The sequence below is a fragment of the Sciurus carolinensis genome, chromosome 1 (genome assembly GCF_902686445.1).
Source record: "Sciurus carolinensis chromosome 1, mSciCar1.2, whole genome shotgun sequence".
Lineage (NCBI taxonomy): Eukaryota > Metazoa > Chordata > Mammalia > Rodentia > Sciuridae > Sciurus > Sciurus carolinensis.
This window is the reverse complement of record NC_062213.1, coordinates 177,350,461-177,362,485: the sequence shown is the minus strand read 5'-3', so window position 1 is coordinate 177,362,485 and position 12,025 is coordinate 177,350,461. Positions and strand designations below refer to the sequence as shown.

The 12,025-nt window shown below is 41.9% G+C and overlaps 1 protein-coding gene across 8 annotated transcripts in view; it reads left to right on the top strand.

The window, feature by feature from the left end:
* Ccdc30 (coiled-coil domain containing 30) overlaps positions 1-12,025 on the top strand; it is a 121,820-nt gene that overhangs the window by 95,490 nt on the left and 14,305 nt on the right. For all 8 annotated transcript variants that reach the window (XM_047560665.1, XM_047560683.1, XM_047560674.1 and 5 more), the window contains one exon: positions 6,081-6,193. In XM_047560665.1, coding sequence (XP_047416621.1) covers positions 6,081-6,193 — 113 coding nt within the window. The remainder of the gene's footprint in view (positions 1-6,080; positions 6,194-12,025) is intronic.

Genomic DNA, 12,025 nt, shown 5'->3' with positions numbered 1-12,025 from the left:
CAGTGAATATCTGAGAGAAATCCCCTCATGCTCCTGGCAGTAGGGGCAGGGGATCATTTTGAAGTTTTTAACAAGGCCGCCCCTCACAATAACTGTGTAACCAGGACCTAACCGATGAGGTTTTGTCAATGCCGAACTGACCTAGGGGAAGGGAGACACCCAACTCCTGTCTAGTCCTTCCCACAGAAAGGAGATGGGTGGAGAGAAAATGAAAACCTGTGTGAAGTTGACAGTGCAGAGGCACAGGCTTGCCGAAAGACTGTGACCTAATCTTAGAACACTGCCAATCTCCACACCCACCTCACCAGCACTTTACTAAAGGTTTATCCATCTATAGCACTTCCTGTCTGGCTAGCAAGAAAACATTCGCATGGTGGCCCACAACTGTAATCCCAATTACCCAGAAGGCTAAGGCAAGAAGATCTCAAGTTCAAGGCCAACTTCTGCAACTTAGAACCAGTCTCAAAAAAAAAGAGGGGTGGGGGCCACCGAGGGTGTAGTTAGGTTGTAGAGCACCCCTAGGTTCAATTCCCAGTACCACAAAAAAAGTGAGGCAAACATTGATATACCTGAAGAAAAATAAATGAGTCCACTATTATAGTTAAAGATTTTAACACCCCTTAATAATAAATAGACAGGTCCAAGCCCAGCACAGTGATACCCATCTGTAATCCCAGCTACTCAGGAGGTTGAGGTAGGGAGATCGCAAGTTCAAGGCCCGTCTCAGCAACTTAGTGAGATCTTGTCTCAAAAACTAACAAGGCAAGGGGATGTAGCTTAATGATAAAGTGCTTTCCTGGTATGTGTAAGGATCTGGGTTTGATCCCTAGCACTGGGATGGGCGGCAGCAGGGGAAGAAAAGAAAAGAAAGAAATAGATCCAACAGGAAAAACTTTGGTTAGAATATAAACTCAACACCACAAATAAACTGGATGTAATGAACATCTATAGACCATTTCATCCAAAAAAGCAGATTATATATTCTTTTCCAGCTAATTTGGAAAATTCACCAAGATGGACCACATTCTAGAACATAAAACACACCTTAATAAATATTAAAAAAAATATAGGAATTGTACAGCATCTACTTTCAGACCACATGGAATTAAACTGAAAACAAATAACAGAAAGAAAACACCCAAATATTTGAAGACTAAGGAACACACATGAGTCAAAGAAAAAAAATCTCAAGACAAATGTAAAAATACTTAGAACTAAATGAAAATATTGCTTATCAAAATTTAAGGGACATAACAAAATTAGTACATAGGGGGACACTTAGAGCATTGAATGCATATATTGGAAAGGAATAATGATCTAAAATACTTTAAGATTCAACCTTAGAAAACTAGAAAAAGAAGAGCAAGCTGGGAGCACAGTGGATCATGCCTGTAATACCCACTTCTCCTAAGGCTGAGGCAGGAGGATCACAAGTTCCAGGCCAACCTGGGTGGCAACTTAGGAAGACCCTGTATCAAATAAAAAATAGCCAGATGTGATGGCACACACCTGTAATCCCAGCAGCTTGGGAGGCTGAGGCAGGAGGACCTCACGTTCAAAGCCAGCCTCAGCAAGTTAGCAAGGCTCTAAGCTACTTAGCAGCCTTTCTTTAAAAATTATATAGAAAGAACTCAGGATATGGCTCAGTGGTTAAGTGCCCCTGGGTTCAATCCCCATTTCCAAAAAAAAAAAAAACCAAAACAAAATAAAAAGCACTGAGGATGTAGCTCAGTGGTAGAGGGCACCTAGGCTCAAACTCCAATACAGGGAAGGAGAGAAAAAAAAGATTTAGTGTGATTTGATTAGATTAGTGGGAGGAGAGGAGCAAATTAAGTCCAAAGTAAGCAGAAGAGAAGAAATGAAAATCAGAGCAGAAATTAAAATTGAAACAGAAAGTCAGTGAAACCAAAAGCCTATTCTTTGGAAAGATCAATAAAATTGATAGGCCTTTTGCTAGGTAAGAAAAAAAAAAAAAAAAGGGTACAAATTACAAATACCAGAAATGAAAGAGGGGACATCGCTATAGATCCCATGAATATTAAAAGGATATTCAAGAAATACTATAAACAACTCTATGCCCACATATATGGTAACCTAGATGAAATGGACCAACTCCTTGCAAGACACAATCTGTGAAAATTCAGAAACACTGCACGCGCACCACCCACCCCCTAAAGCCTATGTCATTCCCTTCTCCAGTGTCCAGGAACCTGGATAAAATGCCAGAGATCTTTTTTGTGGAAGTTTTAGGGAAAAAAATCACATACCTGTGACAGTATCATGGAAGTTTTCCTGAAGAAAAACTCTTATTCTCATTCGAGGGACTCTGGGTCTCTGAACTGCCTCAGATCTAGGGACTGAGCAAGAAGAGGTCATTATTTTCCATTGATGTCATTTAAAGCAGGTTTCTGTCCACCAGGGATATATGTATATTTGTATATATATATTTAAAAATACAACTCCAGTAAGACTTCAGTCAGCTGCCCATCTGTGTTAGTCCTATACTCACCGTGGCTAATTAACTACAACCAGATTACCAAGGGTTAAACCATTTGATTATTTCCCTGGAATTACTGCCTATTGTGTTAGCAGTAATAATGCCCACCTTGCTTCTGGGATTTAGGCACTGCCACTTGACCTCTGACACCCTTGTAGTACCATCAACCTGTTAAAATCAAGGAGCCATGTCAGCGTTGGCATCTCCCACTGTCCTCCGTGGCAGGTTAGCGTTGCAGAGCACTTACGGGAACCTGGTGCTCCCTGGCCAGTGTGCGAGGTAAAGCCTTGGTGAAAGGCATGATCTTCTGGACCCCATGGCTCTGTGTGAACAAGCAGCCCCCTGAGTAAATCCATTTCAAATTCCTATCAGCTTACCTCAGGCTTGGTTTCCTTCCTCTCCCTCTTAGGCAGGAAAAGCATGGCATCTTACTGTCCCTTAATATTGGTTACTGTTGTCTAAGCTTCAGTCAACCAACAAGCAAACTGTTAAAGTCACCCTTAGATGTTCAAGTTAACACATTAAATCTGACTCTCTGGTAAGTGCATTTGTATCAATAAATTTGGCCTGTTCAACATTATGTCCCTTCCTCCCTAGTATAACTTCCTACACATATTCCTCAGATTTCTGCCAACTTTAATTGGCACAATCTTATCTTTCAATACAGAGGTCCCTAGGTCATTGCTATACTCAATCCCCACTCCCCGAAGCATGCTGGGATTCAACTCTAGTTATAGAGGATCGAGGTGATGACAAATGTGTGTGTGCATATACATACATATATATATATGTAATCATCGTGCACATTTTTATCAGTGCACTATGATTGTATATAATAGATCATTGTTACATATATTGTTACATATATTGTTCTTGCATACAATATAACAACATAATTTGGTCATTTGGTACTGGGAATTGAACTCAGGGGCACTTAATCACTGAGCCACATCTCTGGCCCTTTTTATTTTTTATTTTGAGACAGGGTCTCACTACATTACTTAGGGCCTTGCTAAATTGTTGAGGTTGGCCTGGAACTTGCAATTTTCCTGATTACAGTCATGCACCAATACACTTGGCTAGAGGTGGGTCTTAAAGACAATAGACATCTTCTTGCATGATAACTGCCTGAGTGAAATCAACATAGAGTCCTCAAAGCAGGGTGGACAATCTCTAATTTAGACAGCAGAAGGCCTGCTTATGCTGGCCAAAGAAGCCTGTTGAGTTCCAAGTTCTCTTCAAATGTTTTTATTCCCCGTCCTCAGGTTTCCATGCATTCTCAAAGCCCCACTGACACAAGATACCCATCAGGGCTATGAAATAAATTTGTGCTATAAATGTACAACCCATTCGATGAAATTTGGGATTTGGGTTTTAGTTACATTGGCCTTCTGGCTACAAGAAAGTGTCCTTCAAGGCACTCATAGAAGCTCTCTGGTTCTCTGACTCTGCCTTGGTCCAGGAACTAAATCCCCAAGTTGAATATTTTCTCCTTGTAAGTTCATTAACATGGTCAGAAGTGGCTAGCTCACCCCATGGTCCTTGTAGTTCTCAATTATATTATAACATTACTTGTACTAATCATGTGGTTTCCCAAAGCCCTTCATTACAGGCAATTAAAAGTTGATAATCTCATAAACTCTTTTGCCATGTGTTATTAGTACTAGTGAGAAAATCACACCATGGGTGAGCATCCCTAAAATCTGAAATCGGAAATGCTTCCAAATCTGAAATTGTTTAGTTGAGCACAGTGGCACATGTCCATTATACAAGCTACTCAGGAGGCCGAGGTAGGAAGATTACCGAGTCCAGGACAGTTTAGGGCCAGCCTGAGCAACATAGTGAGACGCTGTCTAGAAAAATAAACAAACAACAAAACCTTTTTGAGTGCCAACATGCACACCAAGTAGAATATTCCACACTTGACCTCATGTGATGGGTCACAGTTAAAATGCAGGTACACTAAAAATATTGTATAAAATTACCTTCAGACTGGGTGGATAAGGTTATATGAAACAAATTAATTTTGTCTTTGGACTCAGTCTCATTCCAAAGATATTAGGTAGGTGCAAACATTCCAAAATCTAAAACAAAATTCAAAATCTGAACTTCTGGCCTCAAGCATTTTGCATAAGAGGTACTCAACCTGAACCTTCAAATCTAACCAGGTTAGATTCCTACCTTTAAGTTTCTTTTTGGTGCCAGAGGTTGAACCCTGTGGTGCTTAATCACTGAGCCACATCCCCAGCCCTTTTTATTTTTTATTTTGAGACGGGGTCTCCATAAGTTGCTCAGGGCCTCACTAAATTGCTGAGGCTGGCCTTGATTTTGCAATCCTCCTGCCTCTGCCTCCCAAACTGCTGGGATTATAGGCGTGCCCCATTGTACCCAGCTCCAACTTTGAGCCACTTCCAGAACCAAATATTTTATCAGTCAAGATTAGGTAGAGAAAGTTGTTTCTATTTTATATACTTAGGTTGTTAAAAAAAAAAAAAAAAAAAACAACCCTCTGCTCTCATACCATACCAATCCACTCAGGAGACTCTGACCTTGAAGGGTGAGGGTACTCTTCCCCAGCAGCCGTGGACAACAGCTGGGCATCCTCTAATCCAAGTCTGACACAATCTACCTGGAGATAGCATCAGATACCACAGGTTGAGGGCTCATTCCCCGAGGTTGTTCCCACTTTGGTCCCAGGGGTAAATGCAGGCCTGTGGAACTTCTTACCAACTGGTCATAAATTAGGGTTCTCACTACCTTCTCCTCAAGTTTGACTAGTTTGCCAGAATGACTCACAGAACTCAGGGGAACACTATACTTACATTTACTGGTTTATCACAAAGGGTGAGTTCTGGAAGGGTCCTGGGTGCAGGAGCTTCTGCCCCCAAGGGGTTAGGGTGCACTACCCTCCCTGCAGGTGGGTGCATTTTTGTTCACCTTCCTGCAAGTTTCTGACTGGAAGCTGTTCAGAAGCTCTCTGACCCATCCTCTTAGGTTTATATGGAGACTTCATTGCACAGGCAAGATTGCAGATAGGCCAATTGGGGCAACTTGGCCATGCCTGACCAATCAGTTCCTTGGTTTCTCTGTGCAGGCCTTCCTCCAGGGTACAGAGAGGACCCCTTTGGAATGAGGAGGGTCTTATGTGCCATCAGACAAGATAGGTCAGAAAATTTCTTATGACCAGATAAAGGCATGGTAAGATCTTTCTATAACCCACCTTGGAAGGGAAGTTATAGGCCAGGAACTGTGTTCAGAAAACAAAAATCATATGGCATAATACCACAGTACTTCCAGCTGAAAGATTTTTATATAGGAAATTAAATGCTTAAAAAATTCTTGAGAAGGCTGGGCGAACAGAAGTAAAGGAAAGAAGCTGCTGGCCTTCGGGAACTCTGGAAGGACAGGAGTCACATGAAGCTACCCTGATCTCAGAAGTTGGAGTGTCTGTAAGCCTTTGTCTGCAGAAAATCTTTGCCAATTTACCTACCCTCAACACAGAGTATGTCAATTCTCTCTCTCTCTCTCTCTCTCTCTCTCTCTCTCTCTCTCTCTCTCTCTCTCTGTCTCTAATGTTTTTCAGCATATCAAGAGCAATCAGGAGTTGTCAGAGAAGCTGTCGGGGTTACAGCAAGAGAAGGAAGCTCTATGGGAAAGATGTGTGCAATTTTTGGAGCACTTTGATGAGCATGTAAGGTAAACAAAAACGGGTTCCCTTTGGAGGAAAATGGTAGAACAGCTGTCCTGGCTGAGCCCATCCCAGGGCAAAGTGCTGGGGGCTCCCAAAGCAGCCTTTCAAGACGCCATCATGATTCACCTGAAGCCCCAGAAGTTGCCACCGCTAGGCTTTTCCTGGGGAGATAAGGGAAACCAGTTTCTTCCCAACAGAGCGGAGGGAGAAGGGCATTGCCATTTACTGAGCTCAGTCGCTATCTAACTTGTTTTTCTCCAAATTATACTTGCCTTCAGGCTTTTTCCCCCTCACATTCTTTCCTCAGCCTGGACCACCCTCTCCCTATTCCCTCTTCATTTTAACTTCTAATTCTTAGATGAGGAATCACCGTCTCAAAGAAGCCTTTCTTGACACCCCCAGGAGCCCCTTGTAGTGCTTCTCTGTACTTATTTCAGAACTTGCCATGTTTTTTTCAAATATTGTGATTCACTATCAGTCTCCCTCACCAGACTTCGGGCTCTACAAGGACATGGGCCATGGTCTTACTCATTTCTTTTTATCCGTACTCCCTTGTAAATAGTGGATACTCAAATAAAATGAATGTCCCTAGCTGGCCCAGTTATGCACACCCGTGGTCCCTGCAACTTGGGAGGAGGATCACATGAGTCAAGGAGTTCAAGGCCACATAGAACTGGGTCATATAGTGAGACCCATGTCTTAAATTTAAAAAGAGAGAGAGAAAGAAGAACACAAGCTCAAGGTCAAACCTCACCAACTTACTGATCCCTGTCTAAAAATAAAAAACATAAGAGCTGGGGATGTAGCTCAGTGGGAGGGCACTTGCCTCTCATGGGTTTTGTCCCCAATACCGCTCTCACACCAAAAAAATAAATAAAATAAAAATTCCCAAGTTCTTACCTTTTCCATTTTCTGCTCATCATTATACCAGAGTCTTTTTACTCTCCTCCTCTCTGAAGCAGTGGAGCAGAGTAATGCAGAAAAGGGACTTTGAAGTCACAGGTTACAAATCCTGGTTCAACTAGAATTGCACTGTGTGACTTTGGGTGAGTTATAAAACCTCTCTGTACTGGATGCCCCTCCTCTTTAAAATATACAAAATAACAGTATTTAACTCATAAAGTGGTTGAGACCTAAATGAGTGAACCTATGTAAAGTGCTGACTTAGCAGATTGTCTGGTACATGGTAGTGCTATTATTTTTTTATTTATTCTAATTAGTTGTACATGACAGATGGATGCATTTATACATTTGATAGATCATACGTAAATAATAAATACATAAATGAGAGTGTAATATCTCATTTTTCTAATTATACTTATTGCATGATCATTATTATTATTTTTTGTGCTTTCTCTATGACCCACCTCTGTGCTCTGGTTCTCCTCTAGGTTGAAGTTTCTTATTCTCTTACTTACCTACTATATTGGTGGTATTAATGATTTTAAAACATTGTTTAGTCAGGTGTGGTGGTGCACACCTGTTATCCAAGTTATTGAGCCTGAAGCAGGAGGATTGCAAGTTCCAGCTCCACAATTTAGTGAGACCCTGTCTCAAAACATTCTATATTCTTTCTTTCCTTCTTTCTATAGTGCTAGGAATCAAACCCAGGGCCTCATGCCTGCCAGGCAAGCACTCTCTCACTGAGCCACATTGACAGCTCTGTATTCTTTTTCTCTTAATATCTCATAGGCCATTCATTGTGCTTTGTTGCTATAGCCTTCAAATTTGTTTTCATAAAATATTTTTAAAAGTTGATAGCCCTTGGAATAATACTGGCAGTTAAACAGAGTTGGATTGCTAAAGACTAAGGGAACACAAAATGACGTGCTCCCAGATGCATCAACTTATTGCAGGATATGATATAGCAACAGCATTAGGAGAGAGGTTTGCATTACAACCCTTGGGTGTTTCACAGCAAGGGGTCCAGAGAAGTCATGCAGGAGTTGACAGTGGCCCTCCCTCTGAAAGAACTATGGCAGATGTACTTCCTCTTTCAGAACAGAAACCATGCGCACACTCGGAACCAGGAAGCCCATGAACCTCAGCTGAGATTTTGCCTTTATATTAGGGGTATAAGCCAATTTCTGCTATGCAAGCCACCTCAAGAGCAGAGCTTTCTTTGGGTCTCACTGAGACCAGCACAAATCATCTCTCTCAGTGTAACCAATAAACAATGCCAAGAAACTCCTTGGGCTAGTGGTTATAAAGCCACACTGTTTTAATCAGTATGTTTCATGCCTTGACCAGAAGTTAGTGCCAAGCAGGAAAAGCAGCTAAACATCTTAGGTTACTTTTAGATCTGAGGGAATTAACTGTCGCAACACCAGCCTAATTTAGTTAAGAATAACTCAATGCTCCAATGGTTGAATATTTTCATTCAAAATAACACTGAAAAATAATTTTGATGCATATTTTTTCATTTTAAAACTTATTGTTATAGAACTGCGAATCTTAAAATGTATTGACAAATACATTGCTGCAGTGGCTCAGTGCTCTAGAGGCCTGGGCGCCTGCTCTCTCATTTGTTGCTCCACTATCTTGAACATGTTTTCCTTATCCACATAACTCAAGATAGCTCACTATTATAAACACATTCCAGCCCATAAGAAGGAAGAAAGGGAAAGGTGAGGGCATTTTTTCATTTTCCTGTAAGGCGCACTATTTCCCTTACATTGTCAGCCAAAACTTACTCACGTGGCTTCACTGCAAGGAAAGTCAGTATAGTCCTTACACTGGGCAACCCAGTGCCCAGCCCAAGCCTGGAGGTCTATAATAATAGAAGGAGAAACTGAGGTGAGGACAACCCCGGCAGCCAGTCCCCGTTGCATATTCTTGACAAACTATATCTGGCCTCTAGAATCTAAACTTCTCAAAGTGGTATCTGACTAGCAGCTAAATTTTCTCAGAAGAAAACACACAGATGATTCTTTTGTGTACTCTTAGCAAATAGGAGGGAAGAGGCTATTTTGGAAAATGAAGGAGTCTTGCAAAAACACATTTAAGGGTAAGACTTAATTTACAAGCACATAGGACTCTTAGAGTAGCTCTTCCATTCTATTTGACTAGAATTAGCATCTAAGTCTGCTTTGCTCCTCTTCCCATCCATCTGGTTCCTACTTAGAGTACAAAGTATCTCATGAGGAGAAATGGTAATGTGTTTTCCTGCCTTTACTGGTGTTTCTACAGTAGATACAGCAGGAAGATCACCGGCTCTGGGGTCATGTCGCTGGTCCCAAGCCAACCTGCTCACCATTTGAAAGCTAACACTCAGGAGATGAGAGTTGGTGGGAAAGAAACCAGGTTTATTGAAGCACTAGCGCCCTGAGGAAATGGGGAAGCCATCCTCCCTGCCAAAAGACCATCTTAGGGAACCCAGGTATGCAGACAGACTTTGTAGGAAGGGAGAGGAAGTGTAAGGGGCAATGGGCAGAAGACTATGTGCTGGGCAGAGACTTCATTATTCAGGACAAGTCTTTCTTTTTTTCCCCCTGGTTGGAACATTTCAATTGACCTTAACCCGGTGGGGGCACTAGTTCCTGTAATTCTTTAGACATATTTTCTGTGAGCTAAACCTCACAGCAGTGTACATGTTTTGTGTTAGTTGATGCACAGGACCAAAGAATTAGGAGGGATGTTACACCTTCTGATGTTCTCTGAAGGTCACCAGACATAAATTCTGTACATCTAAATTATTTAGGTGCAGTTTTTCTTTAGACCTTGGAGGGAAAGCATCAGCTCCCAAGTGACCACAGTTACAGCCAGATTGTTCTCTGCAGACTCCTTCTAACAACTCAGAAAATTTAGAAAAGCTGTTACATTCATGGCCAGGGTTGATTATAGTATGCAGATTAAAAGCAGCAGAAGTAAAAGGTCTAGAGCAGATTCCAGGAGTGACAAGATTAGAACAAGTTTCCACTTAGCTTTCTTCCAGTGCATGCTACAGACAAAGAGACAATGCTTTTTCCCCCAGCCACCCAGGAGGCTGAGGCAGGAGGATCAGTTGCATGTAGGAGTTCAAACCCAGTCTGAGTGACATAGCAAGACCCCCTTAAAAAAATTTTTTTTTAAGTATTCCTAGTCAAAGACTCACCTGAGCCATGATGGTCATGGATTGGGAGTGGGGAGGTCACATAGATGTGGAGGCCCAGTAATTGACCTTAATTAATTGTTACCAACCACCCCTCCTGTTGTGACCCAGAGTCCTAAGTGAACAAAAATGCATTCACCATAAATTCCATTGTTAGCATAAACTACCTGTGATGGCCAAGGTCTCAGGTATACAAAGACATTCTTACCAGGCAGGACATTCAAGGGTGTAGAGGTCATCTCCCAGGAGCCAGTCAAGGGTATCCCTTTCTTTGGAGTATGCAGGATTTCACCCCAATACCATCAAGTTAACTCAGTCCTGCACAGTCTCCATTTTCTGATTCTTAGATTGAGGAGAGATTCACCATCATTTTGCTTTAAAATCACATGAAATGTCTTGTGAAAAGCCCAGAGCATTTGGTACTTTCCTCTACTGAATAAGGACTGCCTCCTGTGTATCATAGTCCCATATATAAGTCACACACTTATGTGGTTCACAGGCCTGAATGATCGTGTCCTCAAGTGCCGACAATGACCAAGGAAAGATTCAGTTCCTCATTCCTTAAACACATTTGTTTTGTTTAAAAAAGTGTTCTCCAAATTTCTAGACATTCAGGGAAGTCAGAGACTATAGAGTAGTTTTTCTAAGACATCAGGATGCATTTGACCACAGATAACAGAAAACCTGACAAATCTTTAGGACAACTTTTTTCCTTATACAGCAAGAAATGTAGAGGAAGGTGATGATTGAGGTTGATGCAGCAGCTCAGAATTGCCATTAAGGGGCAGGCTAAATAGGCTCCTTCTTTTTGCTCTGCTGAGCTTGGTGGGTTGTTTTTATCCTTAGGCTTGTCACTTCATGGTTATAAGGCATTGAGCGCAGTTGCAGGAGGCAGGAGGCCACACAGGGTAGAAGGAGGTGGTTTCTCCAGCTGTTCTTACCTTTCCCAGAAGCACCCAGCAGGACACACCTGCCTCACAAGTCCAGCCTCACTTCCCCCAGGGGCTGCCCTCCCTGCTTGAGATTAGGGGATTTCTTTTTTTTTTTTTTTTTTTTTTTTTTGCAGTGCTGGGGATCGAACCCAGGGCCTTGTGCTTGCAAGGCAAGCACTCAACCGACTGAGCTATCTCCCCAGCCTGAGATTAGGGGATTTCTGTGGACATCTAGCTGAAATCTGGAGGTTATTTGGTGATAGCTACACCTTAGAGTGAAACAAAGTGGTGAGGATGTCCTTCCCAAATGTGCCTGGGCCTTTCTCTTAGGAAACACCAAAAGACTCAGCACCAAAAGTTTCTGCTTCTGTAGTTCTGGGATAGAGTTGAGAATTTGCATTTTTTTTTTTTTTTTTTCAGGTGGTGATGGTGCTGGGGACGTAGTTCAGTGGTAGAGCATTTGCCTAGCATTCATGAAGCCTCAGGTTCCATGCCCACACTGAAAAAAAATATTTTTTTTCTATTAACTGAGACTATTTTTAATTGATACACTTACTAACTGGGCACAGTGTCCAAGTTACCAAGTTGAAATTTAAGCCAAATTTCCCAAACAGGCCAGTTTCAATTGGCATACTAATGAAGTTTCTTCTGCATTAATTCAAAAGAAGTAAACTGACCGGTGGTGTACTCCTGTAATCCAAGCAATCCTGAAGGCTGAGGCAGGAGGATCTCAAGTTGGAGGCCAGCTTCAGGAACTTAGCAAGACCTTCCCCCAAAATAAAAAGAGCTGGGGATGTAGCTAAGCAATAGAGCAT